The sequence below is a fragment of the Saccopteryx bilineata genome, chromosome X (genome assembly GCF_036850765.1).
Source record: "Saccopteryx bilineata isolate mSacBil1 chromosome X, mSacBil1_pri_phased_curated, whole genome shotgun sequence".
In the NCBI taxonomy this organism is placed as follows: Eukaryota; Metazoa; Chordata; class Mammalia; order Chiroptera; family Emballonuridae; genus Saccopteryx; species Saccopteryx bilineata.
The window spans coordinates 98792360-98816097 of NC_089502.1; the positions used below are offsets into that span (position 1 = coordinate 98792360).

Here is a 23738-nt window from a genome sequence, read left to right on the forward strand (position 1 = left end):
ACAGTAACTAAAAGAAAGCTGGAATGGTTATACTAACATCAGATAAAATAGACTTGAAAATGAAATTGTTACTAAAAGTAAAGAAGGCCATTTTATACTGATAAAAGAGTTAATCTATCAAAAAGATACAGCAATGAGAAACAATATGCTCATAACAATAAAACTCTAAAATACATAAAACAAAAACAGGCAGTATTGAAAGGAGAAATAATTCAACAATAATGGTTACAGACTTTAAAACCTCACTTTAAGTAAAAGATATAATAACCAAACAGAGATCAATAAGAGAAGACTTGAACTACATTATAAAGCAACAGGCCATAACAGACATCTGTAGAACTCCACCCTACAACAGGAGAATACACCCTCTTCTCAAGTGCACATGGAACAACTCCAGGACAGACTATATGTTAAGCCACAAAACAAATCTTAATAAATGTAACAGGACTGAAATCATACAAATGTTCTCTGACCACAACTGGATGAAATTAGAAACCAATAACAGAAGGAAATTGGGAAATTTACAAATATGTGGAAAGCAAACAATATGCTCCTAAATAACCAATGGATCAAAGAAGAAATCACTAGGGAAATTAGAAGATACTTTAAGATGAATGGAAAAGAAGATCCAACATACCAAAACTTAATGTATGTAGCTAAAGTAGTGACAAGAGGGAAACTGATAGTTGTAAATGGGAAAATTTGAAAAGATGAGAGAGCCTGACCAGGTGGTGGCACAGTGGATAGAGTGTCGGACTGGGATGTCGAGGACCCAGGTTCAAGACCCCGAGGTCTCCAGCTTGAGCATGGGCTCATTTGGTTTGAGCAAAAGCTCACCAGCTTGGACCCAAGGTCGCTGGCTCGAGCAAGGGGTTACTCGGTCTGCTGAAGGCCCGCGGTCAAGGCACACATGAGAAAGCAATCAATGAACAATTAAGGTGTTGCAACGTGCAACGAAAAAAAACTAATGATTGATGCTTCTCATCTCTCTGTTCCTGTCTGTCCCTGTCTCTCCTTCTCTCTGACTCTCTCTCTGTCTCTGTAAAAAAATAAAAATAAATAAATAAAAAGATGAGAGATATCAAATCAATAATCTAATCTTCCATCTTGAGAACAAAATAAGCACAGAGCAAACAGGAGAAAAGAAGTATAAAGATTAGAGTAGAAATAAATGAAAGAAGAAAACAGAAAAACAATAGAGAAAATCAATGAAACTAAAAGTTAGCTCTCTGGAAAGACCAACAAAACTGCCAAACCTTTAGTCTATGAAAAAAAATAGAGAAAACTCATTATTAAAATCACAAATGAAAGAGGGGACATCTGATCTTACAGAAAAGGATTATAAGACAGTATTCAAAACAATTGTATGCCAATAAATTAAAAAACTTAGATGAAATGGACAAATTCCTAAAAAGACATAAACTACTAAAATTGACTCAAAAAGAAATAGAAAATCTTAATAAACTTAAAGTAAGTGAGGAGATTGAATGACTAATGGTAATTTAAAAAATACTTCCTGCAAAGAAAGGCCCAGGACCACACTGGTAAATTCTAACAAACGTTTAAAGAGAATTAAAACCAATCTGTCACAAACTCTTCTCAAAAATAGAAGAGAAGGGAACACTGTCCATCTCATTCTATGAGGTTGATACCTAAACCAGACAAAGACAGCATATGAAAACTATAGACCAATGGCTCTTGTAATTATAAAAACCATAATTCTCAACAAAATACTGAATCCCACATGTAAAAAGACCATATATCAAGTCAGGTGTAATTTGGTCCAAGAATGCAAGTGTGGCCCAACTTGTATGAAAACCAATTAATGTAAACATCATATTCATAGAATAAAGGACAAAACCCACATGATCATATCAATAAACACAAAAAAGCATGTAACAAAATCTAACACCCTTTTATGATAAAAACGTTCAACAAGCTAGGAATAAAAGAAAACCTTGTTAACATTTAAATAACAGTTAATATATAACAGATGCACTGTTCTAATCACTTTCATTCATTAATTTAATTCTCACACCAATTCTATGATACAGAAACTATTATTATTCACACTTTATAAATGAGTAAACTGAGGCACAAAGCATTTCAATGATGTTTCCTATGTTAAAAAGCTAGTACATTGTGGAGCTAGGTTTCCAATACAGAAATTCTGGCTACAGAGTCCATGCTCTTAATTATAGTCAGATATACTGTCTCTCAAAGAATGTAGAATTATCTTTATAATGATAAACAAATTGAGTTTCCTTAGAACTAATAATTTGATGTTCATCTGTAAGTTAACTTCCTTTATAACACTGTGAAATTATATATCAGTGATCATAATTTGTAATACTGATAAGAAATTTTTTTAAGATTTTATTTATTTATTTTTAGGGAAGAGAGAGAGAGAGAGAGAAAAGGGAGGAGGAGCAGGAAGCATCAATTCCCATTATGTGCCTTGACCAGGCAAGCCCAGGGTTTTGAACCAGTGACCTCAGCATTCCAGGTTGATCCTTTTATCCACTGCGCCACCACAGGTTAGGCTGATAAGAATTTTTAATAGTAGTGCCAGTGTTATTCAGCCAAGTTGGTGATGTTGGGTCAATATTGATATTTAATTGTAATTTAATTAATAAAACTAGTAATGATTATTTATGTAAGTAAGCATAATTTGTAATATTGTTAAATTAAAAAAATATTTTAGTTTGTCAGCATTAGTAATGGTGATTCAATTGCTTTTTCTTTTTTAATATTTCTTTCTTTTTAATTTTTATTTATTGACTTTAGTGAGAGAGGAAGAGGGAGAGAGAGAGAAAGAGATAGGAACATTCTTCTGTTCCTGTATGTCCCCTGACCAGGAATTGAACCGGTAAACTCCGTGCTTCAGGATGATGCTCTAACCAGGGCAGTTTCTTTTTCTTTTCTTTCTTTTCTCTTTCTTTCTTTCTTTCTTTCTTTCTTTCTTTCTTTCTTTCTTTCTTTCTTTCTTTCTTTCTTTCTTTCGAGAGAGACTGAGACAGGAAGGGAGAGAGAGACTGAGAGAGGGCAAAAGCCATCAACTCTTAGTTGCTTTCACTTTAGTTCATTGATTGCTTCCAAAAGAGGGAAGAGAGGCTGAGAAGCATCAACTTGTAGTTGTACATTGAGCTTTTCATATGTGCCTTGACCAGGCCTGTGTCAGTGTCCCTTTGCTCAAGCTAGCCACCTTGGGCTTTTCATGCCAGTGACCTTTGGGCTCCAGATGGTGAACTTTGGGATCATGTGAATGATCCCTGGCTTGAGCCAGCAGCCCTGTGCTGAGGAGCCCCTGTTCAGAGCCAGTGACCTTGACCTTGAGGCTTCCAACAGGAGACTTCAGCATTATGAGTGTACGCTTTATTCACTGTGCCACCACTGGTCAGGCATCAATTTCTATTTGTAACTAAAATTTGATTCATAAAATTAAGTTCTCATAATTTATATTAGTAATCATAACTTTAATATCATTAATTATTTATAGTAACAATTAGAATGTTACCCATATTAATAATGCTTTCTATTAGTGACTATAAGATAATTCAAAACATAGTTACTCATAATTTATATTAGCAATCTTAATTTGTAACATTGACAATAATTTTTTTCTTACAGAGACAGAGAGAGAAAGTCAGAGAGAGGGATAGACAGGGACAGACAGACAGGAACGGAGAGATGAGAAGCATCAATCATCATTTTTTTGTTGCGCATTGTGACACCTTAGTTGTTCATTGATTGCTTTCTCATATGTGCCGTGACCGTGGGCCTTCAGCAGACCGAGTAACCCCTTGCTCGAGCCAGCGACCTTGGGTCCAAGCTGGTAAGCTTTTAGTTCAAACCAGATGAGCCTGCGCTCAAGCTGGCGACCTCAGGGTCTCGAACCTAGGTCCTCGGCATCTCAGTCCGACGCTCTATCCACTGCACCACTGCCTGGTCAGGCGACAATAATTTTTAATAATATTTTACAATGTTTTACTAGTAGTTTATTTATTGTAAGTCTTTTTACTTATTGATTTTAGTGAGAGAAAAAGGGAGAAAGAGAGACAGGAACACTGATCTGTTCCTGTATGCGCCCTGACTGGAGATTGAACTGGCAACCTCTGTACTTTGGGATGATGCTCTAACCAACCAAGCTATCTGGCCAGGGCTAAAAGTTTAATTTATTTTAGTAATTATAACTTAATTCACAACAGAGGTATTAATCGCTTATATTGATCACCATAATTTGTAACACTGGTAGTAAATTATAATGGTAGTTATAATATTTGATGCTATTAGTAATGATAATACAGGTTTTTTTGTTTGTTTGTTTTTTATTTTTTTGTATTTTTCTGAAGTTGGAAACGGGGAGGCAGTCAGACAGACTCCCGCATGCACATGATCGGGATCCACCCGGCATGCCCACCAGGGGGTGATGCTCTGCCCATCTGGGGCGTTGCTCTGTTGCGACCAGAGCCATTCTAGCGCCTGAGGCAGAGGCCACGGAGCCATCGTCAGCACCCGGGCCAACTTTGCTCCAATGGAGCCTCAGCTGCGGGAGGGGAAGAGAGAGACAGAGAGGAAGGAGAGGGGGAGGAGTGGAGAAGCAGATGGGCGCTTCTCCTGTGTGCCCTGGCAGGGAATCGAGCCCAGGACTCCTGCACGCCAGGCCGATGCTCTACCACTGAGCCAACCGGCCAGGGCCGATAATACAGTTTTTATTATTAAGTATAATATAATCCAAAATAAGGATTTACCATTTATATTAGAGCATAATTTGTAATATTGATAATTGTAATAATAGTTATAGTTTTTGATAATAGTTATAATTATTCAATTTCTATTAGGAACTATAATTTAATTTATAACATTGGTACTCATAATTTACCCCAGGCCCTGGCCAATGGAAGGCCTGGGCTCAATTCCCAGTCAGGGCACACAGGAGAAGCGACCATCTGCTTCTCTACCCCCTTCCCTCCCCCTTCTCTCTCTCTCTTATCTCCTCCCACAACCATGGCTCAAATGGTTTGAGCAATTGGTCCCAAGCACTGAAGATGGCTCCATGGCCTCACCTCAGGTGTTAAAATAGCTCAGTTGTTGACTAATGGAGCAGCAGCCATAGATGGGCAGAGCGTGGCCCGGTCAGGGGCTTGCCGGGTGGATCTCAGTTGAGGCGTATGTGGGAGTCTATTTCTCTGCCTCCCTACCTCTCACTAAAATAAAATAAAAAAATTCACACCAGTATCAATAATTTGCAGTATTGGTGATAATTTGTAATATTGGTGATTATATTTTATGATAATGGTAACCAACAATTCAATTGTTATTTGTAAGCAATTTAATTTATAACATTGCTACTGATAATTTTTATTGCGAATCCTAATTTGAAACATTAGTAACATTTTTTTGTGTGTGTGTATTTTTCTGAAGCTAGAAACGGGGAGAGACAGTCAGACAGACTCCCGCATGTGCCCGACCGGGATCCGCCCGGCACGCCCACCAGGGGGCGACGCTCTGCCCACCAGGGGGCGATGCTCTGCCCCTCTGGGGCATCGCTCTGCTGCGACCAGAGCCACTCTAGCGCCTGGGGCAGAGGCCAAGGAGCCATCCCTAGCGCCCGGGCCATCTTTGCTCCAATGGAGCCTCGGCTGTGGGAGGGGAAGAGAGAGACAGAGAGGAAGGAGAGGGAGAGGGGTGGAGAAGCAGATGGACTCTTCTCCTGTGTGCCCTGGCCGGGAATCTAACCCGGGACTTCTGCACGCCAGGCCGACGCTCTACCACTGAGCCAACCGGCCAGGGCCCCATTAGTAACATTTTTATCAAGAGGAATATTTGATAATGTCAGTAACAATGACTTAATTTCTATATGTAATATAATCTGATTCATTATATTAGTTCTGTTAATTTACATTAGAAATCAATTTGTAGTACTGTTGAGTATAGATACTCTATGTAACAGGATCAATTATTTAAATCACACTTGTAACCACATAAGTAAATTTATGGTATTATTAAACCCTTCCCAAAGCAACTTCATTCTCCACAGGCACAATCTACCTGTACTCTTTGACAATGTGCCGATGGTAACACACCCACTGGCAATACTATTGCAGTAGGCATGATGCTTTTCCCTCCTGCCCACTGTACTTCCCCCAGACTCACCATCTCTTTGTGATTGGGGTAGAAGGTCTGATCGATTAGAGGGAATTCTTCTGTCCCCAGTTTCTTGTGAAGTCGAACCATCTGGGCAAACTATGAGAGTCAGGAGAGACAGGTCAGCAAGTCTTTCACCTGGAGGGAGTCTCCAAACTAGGGTTCCAAACTTCCTCAGTTCTCAAAAATCATAGTGATGTTGAGCTCCCACATGCATGCATGAGATAGTCCCTCTGCCAATAGCACCCTTTTTGTCACTTACCACCCAGGGCTTGTCACAGAAGTTGTAGACAGAATGCAAAGAGTTAACGCTGGGGATTCCAGCATACTGCAGCCCAATGACCAAACTGCGGTAGTCTCCATTCCGTGCCATGCTGAAGGCATGCTGACGAATCAGCACGAAGTCCGGTTTCAGAGTCCTGGGGTTAAAGGGTGGGAGTATTTAGGACTTCCCCCAGAAGCTTCCCAACAGCCTTAGATCAAAGAGCAAGCTGCCATATCTCCACAGCTCCTAGAAATTGTTAACTGGTTTCTCACCTCAGCACACATGCACAAGTTGTTCCCTCTGCCACAAGCATCCTTTCTACCCTCTCCCCATCTGGTGACCCCCTTAAAGCCTTTCCGACCTGCTCCTATCCTCACCAACGCCAGCTTCCAGGATACCTGCTCAGCTCTGATAGCTCCCTGGTCACAAACTCTCAGACTACTATCTGTCTCCAGAGGATGTTGCCCAGTATAAATTCTGGCTTCAGAGCCTTTACCGGGCTGTTCCCTCTGCCTGAAACATTTTCTCCCTAGCTTCCTGCATGTAGCTCTCCTTCCCTTCCTTCAGGTCTTTCCTCAAATGTCTCTTGCACTAAAATGGTCAATGCCATTCAAATTGTAGATCCCTCCACCCGCCAACAATACCTACATCCCTTTGCTGCTATATATTTTTCTTAGTATATTTACATTTTCAATTTGTTTTCTTTAATCTTTTTTTTTTCTGTATTTTTCTGAAGCTGGAAACGGGGAGAGACAGTCAGACAGACTCCCACATGCGCCAGCCGGGATCCACCCGGCACGCCCACCAGGGGGCGATGCTTTGCCCCTCCAGGGCATCGCTCTGTTGCGACCAGAGCCATTCTAGCTTCCGGAGCAGAGGCCGAGGAGCCATCCCCAGGGCCCTGGCCATCTTTGCTCCAGTGGAGCCTCGGCTGCGGGAGAGGAAGAGAGAGACAGAGAGGAAGGAGGGGGGAGGGGGGGAGAAGCAGATGGGCGCTTCTCCTGTGTGCCCTGGCCGGGAATCGAACCTGGGTCCCCCGCACGCCAGGCCGACGCTCCACCGCTGAGCCAACCGGCCAGGGCCTATTTATTGATTTTTAGAGAGAGGAGAGAGACAGAGAGAAAGAGGGGATAAGGAGGCGGGAGAAGCATCAACTTATAGCAGTTGCTTCCGTATGTGCCTTGACCAAGCAAGCCCAGGGCTTCAAACTGGTAACAGCATTCCAGGTCAGATGCTTTATCCACTGCGCCACCACAGGTCAGGCTAATTTATTTGTGTATTGTGTGTATCCCACAGTAGAATGTAAGCATCATGAGGGCAGAGGCGTTTTGTCATTTGGGGGTTCTGTTTTGTTCACTGCCAGGTCCTCGGCATGTAGAACAGTGCCTGTCATACAACAGGTGCTCAATAAATGTTTGTTGAATGTAAAATGCTGAGAGCAGCGCCTGGTATACAATAGATGCTCAAGAAATATTTGTTGAATGAATAACTAAAAAGTTTGTTTTGTGGTTTGCTGGGACCCTTGCCTCTTTTTTCAGAAAATCTATCTCCTATATTCTGTGCCTGTTTTTTTTTTTTTTTTCATTGAAATATATTTGACAAAAGAAAGAAAGAAAGAAATATATTTGACAGATAACTGTTTAATTTAAAGTGTACAAATTTCCTGGCTGGATAGCTCAGTTGGTTGGAGCATTGTCCTGAAGTACAGGGGTTGCCAGTTCAAGCCCTGGTCAGGGCACATAGTGGTGCAGGTTGATGTTCCTGTCTCTCTCTCTCATTCTCCTTCCTTTCTCGCTCTCTAAAATCAATACAATAGACACTCAAAAATAAAAATAAAATAAAGTGTACAACTGACATGTTGATTGTATACATTTATATACTGTAATGTGATTGCCATTGTAGCATTAGTTAGTACATCTATTATGTCACATAATTATCATTTCATTTTTGTGGCAGAATAATTGAGATCTAGTCTCTCAGCATGTTTGATGATTATGATACAACATTGTCTATATTCACTATACTATTTCATTAGATCTCCAGGACTTATTTATCTACTAATTGCAAGTTTATACTGTTAAACATCTCTCCTATTCTCTCAGTCCCCACCCCCTGGCAATCTCAATTTTATTCTCTGTTTTATGAGTTTGGCTTTTTAAGATTCTACATATATATATACTATGGTTTCTCTTTAGATTGTATAAATTTTTTGCCTTTTAAGATTCTACATATAAGTGATATCATGCAGTACTTGTCTTCCTCTGATTTATCTCACTTAGCATTATGTCCTCAAGGTCCATCTATGTTGTCACAAATGGCAAGATTTTCTTTTCTCTCATGGCTGAATAATATTCGTGTGTGTGTGTGTGTGTGTGTGTGTGTGTGTGATCTTCTTTATCCATTTGTCCATCAATGGACACTTAAGCTGTTTCCATAGCTTGGCTACTGTAATGTGCCTAAGTTCTTGCTTACAGAAGGATGGGTATGGAGGTGGAGATCCTCCCTCATATCTGAGTCCTTACGTCTCTCCCAAAACACCAAGGTATTCTTTTTATTTTTATTTTTTATTTTTTATTTTTGTATTTTTCTGAAGCTGGAAATGGGGAGAGACAGTCAGACAGACTCCCACATGCGCCCGACCGGGATCCACCCGGCACGCCCACCAGGGGCGACGCTCTGCCCACCAGGGGGCGATGCTCTGCCCCTCCGGGGCGTCGCTCTATTGCGACCAGAGCCACTCTAGCGCCTGGGGCAGAGGCCAAGGAGCCATCCCCAGCGCCCGGGCCATCTTTGCTCCAATGGAGCCTTGGCTGCGGGAGGGGAAGAGAGAGACAGAGAGGAAGGAGAGGGGGGTGGAGAAGCAGATGGGTGCTTTTCCTGTGTGCCCTGGCCGGGAATCGAACCCGGGACTTCTGCACGCCAGGCCGACGCTCTACCACTCAAGGTATTCTTTTTATACTCACCGCACAACCTTCACTCCATTCCGAAGAACTTCCATGTCCACAGAGAATCCACCATTGGCATGAGCCACAAGATTGAGGTCAGAGAATTCAGCCTGGAAAGGGAAAAAAATCAGTGATTCATTCGCATCACACATAAATAACCACGCAGTTTGCAATGTGGACAGCTGATCCCCAGATCCACCTGTCTTCACTAACCTGCTCTACTTTAATGTCAATTTCTCCGTGGATCTTTTTCCCTTTGAAGTATTTTGCCCTGTAGAGAAAAAGAAGAGCACATCCATCAATGCTCACATCTCAGGAAGACAAAACCCAGGCCAGTCTTTGCCCCTTTGCCCCTGAAGTGCCTCTAGAGAACCATAAAGTGATTTTATGATTGTTGAAATACTTTGAAAACTCAAACAGTGCTTTGTGAACAATAAAGTAATCCTCGTTAAGGTGTGTAATGCCAAAGGACATTGCAAAATTTTTAAAATAAGTCCTTAACCCCCAGAGAGCAGGTCTGCCAGTCACACTGCTATTATAAATATTTTTGGAAAGCTTTGGAAAATGAGGGTGATTTGTAAACTGTAACATACTTTAAAATTGCATGAAGATTTGTAAACAGCAAAGAACCTTAGAGAATACAAATGTATGAAGCGTGCCTGGGTAGATCTCAGTGTCTGTATCTGCTTGTACAGCCTGAAGCATCTCTTTGTTCTCTGGCCCTTTCCCAAGGAGGAGGGCATTCACCATGTGTGACTGTGTGCTAAGGGACAGAACAGACATGGGTGGGCATAGGTATCAGAAAAGGAGGGGCAGATTGAGGGGTGCAGGCTGGCAGTGGTTCTACAGAAGCTGGAGACTGCAATGATGGGGGTGGAAAAGAATGTACCTGCGGATGAGTGAAAATCCTAGGAGAGAAGTGGGGTAGAAGCAGCAGTAGACATATCACGAACTGCTATGTCACTGTTCTCACCTACATCCATCTCCAGCTGGGCTAGATTTCCTATGGCCTCTTCCCAAGACCCAGGATTTCCTATCTGACAAGCTTCTCCACAGGCAGAAGCTTGTCCTCAATTTTCTTATAGGAGGAAGAGGAAGGGAGAAGCCACTCCTGGGTTCACCTACATGCACACAATCAGGGTCTCTGACATATATGCACAGCATAAACAGGTCCTTGTGACTTGACTGACATATCCCAAAGAACTCAGACAGAGTTATTTCCTTCTCTCTCCACCCCCCCCCCTCCACACACACTCTATTACTGACACTGACCCTTCACAAGTGTTGGAAGAGAATAATTTTTAGATCAGTGTATTTTTTTTTACTTATAAAAGGAGACCCAGGCCAGGTAGCTCGGTTGGTTAGAGTGTCTTCCCGATACACCAAGGTTGCAGGTTCCATCCCAGGTTAGGGCACATACAAGAATCAACCAATGAATGTATAAGTAAATGGAACAACAAATTGATGTTTCTTTGTCTCTCTCTAAACATAAGAAAGCAATAAATAAAAATATAAGTGCAGACTTAAAATAAAATGATAAGTGCAGACTTTAAAAATAAAGTGATATAGTGCAGACTATATCACTATTTTTCAAACCTTTTTGACCATAAGTGTAGTGGGTACTCTACTCAGATCTTCTCTTCAGAGCTAATGCATCCTGAACATCAGCTATTAACAGCTCATGGTTGTGTCCCAGTGGAAACTGTCTTATGTCACAGGGAACTGCTTTAGCCAAGGTTATACCTACTCCAGGCAGCTCATAGCTTATATCTGGTCTGAGTGGGTATAAAGGTCAGCCTCTTTGCCTCCATACAGACTGAATCTGAAGGACAATCTCGGCCCTGGCCGGTTGGCTCAGCGGTAGAGCGTCGGCCTGGCGTGCGGGGGACCCGGGTTCGATTCCCAGCCAGGGCACATAGGAGAAGCGCCCATCTCCTTCTCCACCCCCTCTCCTTCCTTTCTGTCTCTTTCTTTCCCTCCCGCAGCCAAGGCTCCATTGGAGCAAAGATGGCCCGGGCGCTGGGGATGGCTTCTTGGCCTCTGCCCCAGGCGCTAGAGTGGCTCTGGTCTCCACAGAGCGACGCCCCAGAGGGGCAGAGCATCGCCCCCTGGTGGGCAGAGCGTCACCCCTGGTGGGCATGCTGAGTGGATCCCAGTCGGGTGCATGCGGGAGTCTGTCTGACTGTCTCTCCCCATTTCCAGCTTCAGAAAAATACAAAAAAAAAAAAAAAAAAAAAAAAAAAAAAGAATGAAGGACAATCTCAGTCCCAGAGCTCCCTCTACGATCAGGTTAAGGCTCTGATGCAACCACATCGTGGAACAGCTTCTCCCTCTGCCCAACCCTGCCCTCCTTATAGGTGTTGATCCCAAAGGTACTCTCTAATAAGTTTCCTACTTGTAAATTTCTGCTTCCAAACCTGTTTCCATAGAAGTTAACCTAAAACAGTGGGACAGAGAAGTCAAACTACAAAGAGACTCTAATGCCATTGAGGAGCTGAGTCACCCAGAAGCCAGCAGGCAACAAGGAACCATTTGTTGGGGGTGGAGCACAGACAGCCCCTGACATACTGCATTGACTCAAAGTGCTCTGCAGCAGGTCAGGCTGTGATGGTAAGCAGTCCTGCCACTCAGGCAACATGATCCAGCAGATCCTGTGATAGTAGAAGTGTCAATAGTGAGAAAAGATGCGGTATAGAGTTTAAGAGAAGCTCGAATGGGAGGCCCCCGGGGTTCTGAAGCAAGGCCATGCCATCTGCAGCAGAGAAGTACGTGCCTTTTGAAAAACAAGTCCTGGTGTCGTACTGGGTCCTGATAGAGACAGAATTCTTGACCATGGGGTACCAAGTAACTGTGCACCGAGGCCTGCCAAGTAATAAAGTCAGACAGGCCCAGCAGCCATGACTGAGCCCAAGCAGGACCAACCAAGCTGCCTGAGCAGGTAACCTAAATGCCTGTCGCAGGCAGACTAAGGTCGGTTGAGGCACTGGGTGCAGAAGAAAATATTGGACCCCTTTAAAAAGAGAGAGACAGAGAAAATAAAAATACATGTTAACCATATTTTTAAATAAATAAAAAGTATTATGTACGATTAATGTTAAAATTGCACATATGAAACCAAACTTGGTGTCATTAGAAAAAAATGTAAAATTGCGGTTTTGCGGGGTCCTTCAGAAGCCGGGGTCCAGGGCGCGTGCCCGGTGTGCCCGCCGTTAAATCCACCTCTGATGCTTGTCATGCACACTGCTGTGCTGGTGCCTCCCTCAGCTCACTAAGGGGACACCTTAAAACCAGCAGATAAAGGAAGAAAAAGTCTAAGCTTGCTTCACAAATGGGTTGCCTTGGTATGTGGGTGGGAGCCAAAAATAAACAGTGGCTGCACTCTAGCTCCATTCAGAGTGGCCTTGAAAAGAGTGGCAGAGTTCCCAATTGGGAAAGCTTCGAGCTAGACACCTGGCCACTTATTTTGTGGGGAAAGAGAAGCGGCCTAAGATTAGAATATATACTCACTGATGGGCAGTGACTAATGGCTTAGCTAATTTGTCAGAGGCTTTGAAAGAAAGCTATTGAAAAATGAAAACAAGGAGGTCTGGGTCACAAAAATGTGGCTAGACATGTGGGAGTGGAGATGAAGTGGAATGAGGAGCAGAGATCTTTGTTGTTTGTTAACACCCAGCAGGCAGCATCCATCATGGAAGTAGCACTAAGCAACCAAGTAGACAGAATGAGTCAGCCAGATTATGTCAGCCAGCCTCTTGAATCAGTCGCCTCAGTGCTGGCAGATGGGCACGTGTATGAAGTGGCAAGAGTGAGAAAGACAGAGACTCTATGTGGGTTTTACAGAATTATTACAGAACGTTCAACCTGCCAGCAACAGAGACCAATGTTGAGTCCCTGACACTGCACCATCCCTCAAGAAGACCAACGAGCTACTTTGTGGCCTCTTCCACCATGGAAAGACTAATGATTAATTTTGACTGGAATATTCTATGTATTGGTTTGCCTTTCCTGACTGCAGGACATTGGCCAGCATCACTGACCAACAACATACACAGTGTTTGATCCATCGGTATGGGATCCCACGTAACATTGCATCAAACAGCAAAGGAGGTGCAAAAGTGGGTTCATGACCATGGAATGAACAGATGATCATATATACCACAGCACCCAGAAGTTGCTAACCTGATAGTTTTGGAACAACTTCTTGTAACCGCAGCTAAGATCATAGCTTATAGGTTATACTATGCAAGAAGGGAACACCATCCTCCAAAACTCAGTATACACCCTAAATCAATGACCACTGTTTGTGCTGTTTCTAATAAGGAAACTACATGGGTCTGGGAACCCAGAGGTGAAAGTAGGAGTGGCCCAGCTTACCATCAATCCCAGTGATCCACTTTTGGAATGTGTGCTTCCTGTTTCCTCAGGGCTCTGCAAGGTTAGAGGTCCTGGTTCTCCAAGGGGGGACACTGCTACCAGGGGACACAGCAAGAATCCCATTACATTCTAAGCTTTGAGTGCTACCTGGACACTTCAGGTTCTGCATGCCAACAGACATGAATAAGAGTCATTGTCTGGGCAGGGGTGTGCGACCCTGATCATCAGGAGGAGGCAGGGCTGCTGTTACACAGTGGGGGCACGGAGGCACCAGGTGATCTGCTTTGGCATCTGTTGGTACTCCTTGCTCAAGTTTGGTGGCAAATGGACAAGTACAGCAGCCACAGCCTGAGGAGAGCATGGGCACCAAGGGTTCAGGGATCTCTCAAGGGTGAGAGAATGTGTCATGCACCAGGCAAGCCACTGAGACCAGGAGAGGTGTTAACTGAAGCTGAGGGGAATCTAGAATGTATAGAAGAAGAAGACAAACGCATATAATTTATTTATGCCACATTGTCAACTGTGGCAGTGGAGGCTGTAATTCATCCTACTAATCGTGTTCTTTCAAGTTTTCCTCAGAAAACAAAAGCCAATTACAGTCCAGGAAATGCTGTTCCCAGATGGGGTGAACTTACTCTAAGAAGCAAATGAACCTGAGCAGTACAAGAGGTGGACTGCGTGCTCCACCCAGACCCTCACCTTTCCCCTCCCCTCAGGCTTTCACATCTACCCCCTGGTTTCTGGGAACAGCTGTCCCACCCTGGGAATTTCCCTCTGCAGCACAAATTTGCCTTCCCCAAGATTGTTCTTCCTCCCAGGGGGCAGCCTGCCGTCAAAGACTGACTGATGCAGGGATTCAAAAGCATGGATACTCTAACTCCATTGGGATAATTCTAGGGCAGGGGTCCCCAAACTACGGCCAGCGGGCCGCATGCGGCCCCCTGAGGCCATTTATCTGGCCCCTGCCGCACTTCTGGAAGGGGCACCTCTTTCATTGGTGGTCAGTGAGAGGAGCATAGTTCCCATTGAAATACTGAACGGTTTGTTGATTTAAATTTACTTGTTTTTTATTTTAAATATTGTATTTGTTCCTGTTTTGTTTTTTTACTTTAAAATAAGATATGTGCAGTGTGCATAGGGATTTGTTCATAGTTTTTTTTTATAGTCTGGCCCTCCAACAGTCTGAAGGACAATGAACTGGCCCCCTGTGTAAAAAGTTTGGGGACCCCTGCTCTAGGGGGTTCTCCCAGCTCCACAACTCCCCAGAGGATTGGCTGAGGCCTCTGTCGTGGCTGTGTCATAGCTCAACCTTTCCCACTGCTAACCACTACTTCCCCTACCCCTACTCCACAACAGGTGTTGCTACCCAGAGCTCTCCCCAAGAAATCTGCATGCAAATACCAGATTCTCAAGGTCTGCTTCCAGGGAAGTCTCAGAAAGGAAGCCACAATAAGAAACATAGTTTATATAACCCATATATACATATTTACATAATAACCCACCCTATATATATATATATATACTATATATTATATAAGACACATGTAATATGTTATACAGCAAATATAAGATAAGCTGTCTTATATAACATACAATATATGATATATTACATATTATGTGTAAATGTATCTAGAATATATAGTAGAATGTTTAAATATACATATATAATTAGAATGAAAGTGTCAGTAAACAATACTATGTGCAATAAAATTTAAAATTTTTTGTTCTATCTTATTCCACTTCATGAAGAAAAACACACACATATAGGTATTATATACTATAAACCCATTATATAATAAATGCATTATACAGCATGTCATATATAATATATGACATATATTATTGATTATATTTCTTATTTGCTAAATAATAATTCCACTTACTATGTATGATATACTCTGTCATTTTCTATTTTTGTTTACCCTACTTCATGAACCAAATGAAACACTGGTCACAAGCCAATAGGTGGCCCACAGTTTAGAAAACACTGGACTAAATTTTCTCTAAAAAGGGTAGATGAGTCTCAACTCAGTTTACAAGTTTAAATCAGGAGGACTTGGGACCAGAAAAAGAATGAGAGTGGTTAGGTTTTGTGGGAAAGGTGTCAGACTGTACTTAGGTGTATAATCCATTAGAGTTTGTACAACTTCTCCCTGAGGTCCCTAAAACTTGCATAGTTCTGATTGTTAGCAAGTAGATGATGCAGAAGTCTCTTGATCCCCACACTGAGCCTGGTGTATACAGGCTCTCTCCCTTTATCCATTCGACTCCACCTATAATAGATACTAGATAGATATTTGTTAGATTGACTGGAGAAAAGACTGGAGCAGCTGCTAGGATTAAGGTGGGGTGGTTCTGGGATGCAGAAGGGGAAGAGAAGGACCTTTCATTGAATTCAGCAGGTTGTCATAAACACTGGAGTAGTGATTATGGAACGGGAAAGGGTCTTGTCAATATTCAGTAGGTAAATAATAAGTTCTTGCTGGAATGAAAGACAAAGCAGCAAAGCACCTGCCTGGAGGGTGAGTGAAGAAGAGAAGTCTAAAGGAGGGTGGTTACCAGTGTTCAGAAGGGGCCTCACGAAGGTTTGCTGACGTCAGTGGAGCAAATTCAGCCAGGAAGATGACATCTGTGTGAGTGGGTGTTGGTGAAGGAAGTTTAGCATGTGTTCAAAAATGCTCTATGGGTTGTTGGAGAAAAGACTGGAAGAGCCTGCAGCAGGGATTGGAATGTGATTGTTTGAACAGAATACAGTAAGAAATTAATAAATGCTTTTTAGATTAATTGGGGAAAGGGGCATTTGGGAAGATGGCTACTAAGTGTGTGTGTGGGGGGGAACCTGGCCAGAATATAGTAGGTGCACGTTAAGAGCTTCAGGATTGTCAGAATGAAGATTGTTGAAGGGGGAATTGGGGCTACAAGGAGGGGATGAGAAGAGGCATTGAATAAGGGGTTCTTAGTAGCATATAATAAGTGTTCATCGGAGAATTGTGGCGTTAAATGGAGGAAAAGATAGAGCAAATCCAGCCTGCGGTTAGAATTAGAAGGAAGAACTGAAGGAGGGGTTGTTCTAGTATACAGTAATGCTTAATAAATGCATCCCACACTCTGAAACATAGAAAGTATGCAGTTGATATCTGTAGGATGAATAAATGGCTCCAAATAGAAAGGCTGCTGGGTAAGGGTTCCTGGGGGGTGTGGTTATCTAACCAGTAAAGAACTTGTACTCAATATATTTAGGATGAAGCAGACCCCTGGGGAAGAAGCACTTGAGACAGGGGCAGAACTTACAGGCTTGGAATGACTTTTTTATATATATAGTAGGTGATCAATAAATGTTTAGTGGCATAAATAGAAGGAAGACCTTTTAGGGTCCAGACTTAAGAGTAGGAGAGAGAATCTTAGGGACACTGAAAGGAGTGGGAAAGGGGTAACCTTTATAAATTGGGCTCTGGATTTACCAAAGGAAGGACCCTGAATAGAGGTTTTATGATAGGTGCAGGTTCTCCTAGGGGTAATGAATGGGAGTGTACTCCCTATACACAACTGGCACTGCATACACACTCACTTGATCCACTGGAAGAAAAGGTCTTTGGGGAAGAGATGAGAACACAGAAGTCACTCCATACATGCTCATAGGAACCACTGGGGGAACGTGCTTTTGAGGGAAGGTGATTAGAATTGAGCACCTGGCAGACAGGGAGTAAACACACACTGAATTCATTCAGAGAAAAGGTATTTGAGGGAGGGCTAAGGATGGGTGTACAATCACTAGATCAATTGGAGGAAAATCTTTTGGGGAAGGGGAGTGAAGATGCAGAAACTCGATCTATGCAAGCTTGATTTTCCATCTATGGGGAGGAAAGACTTTTGTGGAGAAGGCACAGGTAGTTCAGGCATATAGCAGGTGCTCCACAAATGCTCCAAGAAGTGATTAAAAAGATAAGTAAGGTCTTTGGAAAGGGAGATTGAAATAGTGCACACAGTGCTGTATACCTGATTACTGTATTAATTGGAGGCAAAGGCCTTTAGGGAGAGGGTCTAACTTTGCATCATGCAGAAGGTGCTCAATACATGCAGACTAAAGCCACTGGAGGAAAGGCATTGGGGAAAGGGTTTGGGGATGTGGTAAACAGCAGGCACCCAATAAACGCACGCTGAATACACAGGAAGAAAGACTCTTTAGAGAAGGCTCACACAGTAAGCAGTTGATAGGTGCTAGGTGGTTATACTGAAGGAAAAGTCTTTGAAGAAGTAGTTTGAGAATGGAGAATAAAAGAAGCACTCAATAAATGCCTTCTAGATCTATTGTTGGAGAAGGATTTTGGGGAGGGAGTCTGAAGATGAGTCACACACAGAAGGTTCAAAAATGCTCATGGAACTCATTTGAGGAAAATGATATGTTTAAGAAAGGGGATTGGGAATGAAGCATACGTCAAGCTTTCTAGATTATTTAAAGAAATAAGTCCTTGGAAAGGGGGCCTGAAGTTGGGGCACACAGAGGGCATTCCATAAAGGTTTATAGGATCCATTAAAGGCAATACCTTTGGTGAGAAGCTTTGATGGGCTACACAGCAGGCACTCAATCACTGTCCACTGAATAGTTTAAATGGTTTTTAAGGAGAAGGCTGGGGTAGAGCACTTAACTTAGTCTGGATAAATACAAGATCTATTAGAGAGAAGGCCTTAGGGCAAGGGTTGAGGGGGACAGGACACATGTCAAGCTTTCAATGAATGTTCACAAAATTCATGGAAGCCAAAGGCCTTGGAGAAAGGCTCCTGTTGAGGCACACTGCAGGTATTTGATAAATGCTCACAAGATCCATTAGAGGACAAGGCCTTTGGTGAGAGGGTTGGAGGGCACATGAGCTCTCAAATGTTCACAGAATACATGGAAGCCAAGGCTTTTGGGAAAGAGGAACACAGCAAGTGCCCGATGACTGCTCCCTGTATGGGTCGAGAAGTCTTTGGGGGGTGGGGGGAGGGCTGGTAAGGGCGGGGCCCACAAGAAGCACCAAGCAGAATAATTTAAAGGAAAAGGGTTTAGGTGAGAGGATCAGGTGCTGGACACACAAGTGGTGCTCGATAATTGCTCATCATGGAACCATCTGGGGACCCAGGCCCACGGGGAGATCTCTGCGGCAGTGGCTTACCAGTCGGTGTGGGGCTCGTCGATGACCAGCAGCACCCTGGCGGCGGCGCCCCCACGGCCTGCGCCCCCAGAGCCGCCGCCCACCTGCTCGCTGAAGGTGGCGGCTGCAGCAGCAGTGGTCTGCTTGACCGCGTTGGACAGCGACGAGAAGAAGCCACCGCCTCCAGAGGACCCAGGACTAGGGGCAGCCGGAGAGGCCATGGGGGCAGCCGAGGAGGCCCTCTCTGTAGTGGCGGTCGCAGGACCGGGCGTGGCTCCAGGGCTGGGGGCAGCAGGTGGCGGCGGGGGCGGCTGCGGGCGCTGCAGGTCTGTCATGTACCCATTTGGCAGATTGGCCATGAAGTTGCTGTCGGACAGGCGGCGCCGCAGGTAGTTCATGGCTGCGGCGAGGGGCAGGGGGTCCTAGGAGCAGTCTGGTCAGGAGCCGCGAGGGCGGACCGCGCGGGGCCCAGGAGCACAGCTGCGCTCTCAGGCACGACGCGACTCTTTCGCTGCTCGCTGCAGACTGAGGCAGCGCTGAGTCGCCACCGCCGCAGCGCGGATGGTCGCGCCCGTGCCTCCCTATCTCGCGCCTCGTGTGGTACAGTCCGACTGGGCCGGCGGCAGCGCGGACGCGACCAAGGCTACCGGGAAGGGGAGTTTGAGGAGGAATGGCGAGTGACGTCAGTGCGCCTTCAGTGCTGGGGCGGCGGTGGCGTGCGCCAGCAGGCGGGGGCGAAGGCGCTGTCCGCGGTGCTGAACGGAACAGTGCGCACGCGCCACGCCGCATCCTGTTCCCTACCCCCTCTGATTGGGGATGCGCAATCTGGGGTGTGGGGGCGGGGTGGCTGTTTGTCGGGAGTGTCGGAGTGAGTGGTCAGGCCAGCCCCCCACCCCGCCTCATTCTGGTCTTCACACCTAGTCGGATTCATACACAGGACCCTCCATAGTTACTCGGGTTTCAGTGATGTTATTCACCACAGAAGGCATGTGGGGTTGGGAATGGAGGCACACCTGGAAACACGAAAGTAGAGAAATAAACACCCTCACGGCGAGGGGTGGGGTCACAAGCAGTACCTCCCGCAGGGAGATCAGTTTCCGGCGTACACACAGGTTCAGCTAGGCAGAGAGGTGCGGAGAAGATGTAGATGACATTATATATAGGTGGAGGTGGACATTTGGGAGGGGTACACACCCTTGCCCTAGGGGGCTAGCAGCCCCCATGGAATGATACATACATGGAAATTCATGTAGACACACACAGACACACACAAATAAGGAAACACATGGGGGCATGTACAGAGGACATACACCAATCTAGGTTCACACACACAGCCCAGGGTAACACACATAGGCAGGCAGGCATACGTGCATGCATATATATACACTTACAAATGTACACAGGCACCACACCAACATACAGAGAACCAGGGAAACTCACACAAGTATGCACACCCAGACAAAATACATACCCACAGACAATGATGGACAAAACTAGATCAGCTACACACACACACTCCTTGAACTCTAGCCCTGGTGTTGTCCATATATTTCCCTTTACACACACACTGGGTCCTTACACCCTTAATTGTTTGCCCTGGACACAGCCAAAACCCATGATAACCACCTGGTATCATTAGTGCCCATGGCTGTCTCCCTCTGCACCACAAACTTTCCACAGAGGCAGACTTATCCTAAGGTACGCACACAGTAAATGCCAAATGTTTGCCACATGAGCAAATAGCCTTTATAGTCTGGACAGAGGTGGGCTGTGAAAACAATTCTCAGCTCCTATTAAGATCCTCATGACAATGAAAGCACTAATCTATTTTAAAATAATCCTGTGTTGGCTGATTGGACCCAATGCTTAACTGAGCTGTTTACATGTATTTTATTCAACCCTCCCAACAATCTTATGAGGTAGTTAATATCATTTCCATTTTACAGATGAAGGGACTTGAGAATTCCAACTCATTCCTAAGGAGTCATTTTCACTATGTGATCCATACATTTATTTTTTTTTAGAATGTGCCAGAAAGAGGTACCACTGTGCCTGGAACAAAATGATCAAGGGGGATGTGGCAGGAGATGGGGCCAGAGAGGTCAGCAGTAACGGGCAGGGCAGGGCCTTGTGGGCCATAGTGACTGATGATGGTAGTGACGTAGAAGATACGTTAAGAAGTAGGCAAATTTGAAGTCTCACCCTGCAGGATTTTCAGGTGAATCATCCATTTAATCATGTGTCCATTCTTTGTACGTTAGAAATTGGCCCATTTAAATAATGGTGTAGGGTCTGGAGTCAGAGTGCCAGCCTTCAAACTAAAAATGATCACTTGACTCACCTCTTATGGGGTGGGGGGTGGGGAGAGACAACCTCCATTTTTGTATGTGCTGTCACTTCTGCCAAGAATGTCCTCCCCTCCCAATGCCTCAAGGTTCATCTTGGACCAAGGAAGTGTCCTCCCTCAGGACTTGGATTCCATCTTCTCTTCTCCCAGCCTCCCACAGTCTTCAGGTCAAATACTTCCAAACTGTCCTCTACTTCCATCCCAGCCAACTTTAGTCACACCCCCAGGCCTTTGCTTTGGCCATTCATTCCCTCGCTCTCCTGGATGCCCTCTCTGGCATTTCATTTCCAACTCTTCTCAAGAATCGGGTATTTTCCAACATTTTAAAGTATGTGCTCCCCAGTTTTTTGCTCAGTTAACTGAAGCAAACAAATTGTACTAGAGACCTATGGCACCCTCTCTGGGGAACAGGAGCAGCTGCAGGTCTACAGACCTCTGGCTCCTCAGGAACTTGTCCCCAGCCTGCCTCTTCCCAGGGGCCTCATTTCCAGGTTCCTAGTACCGAGGACCTCAGCATCATTCCTTTTCTCCAAGTGGCTCAATTTCCAGGAATTAATATTTTTGCAGATTGTTTTGTAGCAGAATGAGGATTCCTCCCAGAAGTGCCTCAACTCCTTGAGGCAGAGGTAAGGCTCCTCTACACTGCCTCCATCTTCTCCAGCAGGAATTTAAAAGAAGGGCCTTGCCTGACCTGTGGTGGCACAGTGGATAAAGCATCCATCTGGAACGCTGAGGTCACCGGTTCAAAACCCTGGGCTTGCCTGGTCAAGGCACACATGGGAGTTGATGCTTCCTGCTCCTCCCTCCCCCTTCTCTCTCTCTCTCACTCTCTCTCCTCTCTAAAAAATTAATAAAAGAAAATGTAAAAAAAAATAAAAGAAGGGCCTCCAAGAATGTTTTTCTTGTTGTGTGTACCTGTTTATAACTCACACACATATCTATGTTGCTGTAATGCGCATGTGTGCACGCATACCCCCCTATAACTCACACTGTTATGGTGAACACATGATTGTAACTTCACACTCATGCACATACACTCAGTACATCCTTAATATTTGCACACAACCATAGTTCTGTACATCACACATACACAAAGCTATGTGTCTCACACTACATGTACACAAACTTCCATTTTCTTGTAAAAACACATACCTTTCTTATATTCTGTATTAGCAACCAGATTCCTCATTTTGGATTATTCCTCCCAGGATGACCAAATATTTATCAACTTTGTCTTCATTTCAACCCATCAACTGAACCATTTCACACAAGAGGAAATCAACCCAGGGAACTGAATATCCTGACAGATTCCGGGTATCATAAATCTTCCATATGAACCCTCCCACACAGAGGTGCACCCCCTCTCACAGCACTAAGTCCTAAACTCCATTCCTGACATGGAGTTTCAGAAATGTCCAGCCCACTACCTTTTGGGTCTGTTTTCTTCTTGGTAAATGTGGATAATAATACTGATACTCATAGGTTCGTTGTAGACTAAATGAACTCATGCTATGGAGGCTTAAAACACTACCAGGCACACAGCAAGTACTCTCTAGTATCATAATTATGATGATGCTTATGCTTTGTCTCGCCAGTATTCATGTAGATGAATGAGCAAATGTTAAGGATGTCTGGGTTTATTTTCTTCACTGTGGAGACATGTACCACTCTGACTCCTCTTCTTCCCTATCTCCCACAATGTTCAGGACTATTGTTAGTATACAGCAGGCATTGATGTGTTGAGTAAGTGTTCAAAGGAAAAGATCACCTACTCTGAGTCTGTTCCCTTGTTCAGATGCCCTCTCCTTCTACTAGCCCTTCCTCACCCCAGATGCCTACGCTAATAAGTGCTGAATGAAAAAATGCTAAGAAGAATCTGTATCTGGGTTTGGGCTCTTCCTGGCAGATGCCGACTCTAGTTTCTCTTTGCCCCTCCCCCAGTTTAGAGCACTTCATAGGCACTTCCTTGCCCCTCACTCTCCCGCCCTGGAGCTATTTGTCACTGCTAATTGCAGCATTGGAGCTGAGCTGTTGGGAGTGTGTGGGTGTGGATGCAGGTGCTGGTGCAGCAGGGTGCCCACTCGACACGCCTCTGTTGTCTGCTGCTGTTCACCCAGGGCTGATGTGAAATCTGCCAGGCCAGAGGCTCCCCCGGGTGGGAACCTAGGGAGCTTTAGGAGCGGAGACCTAGGGAGCTTTAGGAGCTGAGACGGTTAACAGGCCAGAGGCTCCCATGGGTAGGAACCCAGGGAGCTTTAGGAACCAGACAGTTAACAAGCCTGTCAGCCAATCAGAAAGTACTTGGCAGGCCAAGTAGCCAAAACAGGAAACCCATAACACATAGCTCTGCAGAGGGACTGCTGGGTGCACCCAGGCACTGAGGGGTGGGGGTGGGAGGCAGACACTGGGGCTCCGGCAGTGGGGATGGATACTCGCCTTCATTCCTGCAAACTGTGGCAGTGGAAAATAGTTTTTCACAACAGGCCACTGCAACTTTGCCTGTGCTGTATCCTTTGGACTAGAAGATG

At 44.6% G+C, this 23738-nt stretch overlaps 1 protein-coding gene across 2 annotated transcripts in view; it reads right to left on the reverse strand.

Annotated features, from left to right (window-relative positions):
- SYN1 (synapsin I) overlaps positions 1-19417 on the reverse strand; it is a 54421-nt gene extending 35004 nt beyond the window's left edge. The window contains exons 1-5 of one of the 2 annotated variants that reach the window (XM_066250408.1): positions 18885-19417; positions 9571-9628; positions 9376-9467; positions 6410-6566; positions 6157-6246 (exon numbers count right to left, since the gene is read on the reverse strand). In XM_066250408.1, coding sequence (XP_066106505.1) covers positions 6157-6246; positions 6410-6566; positions 9376-9467; positions 9571-9628; positions 18885-19261 — 774 coding nt within the window. In that variant the 5' untranslated portion in view covers positions 19262-19417. The remainder of the gene's footprint in view (positions 1-6156; positions 6247-6409; positions 6567-9375; positions 9468-9570; positions 9629-18884) is intronic. The other variant, XM_066250406.1, reaches the window with a different exon arrangement.
- Between the last annotated feature and the right edge of the window lie 4321 nt (positions 19418-23738).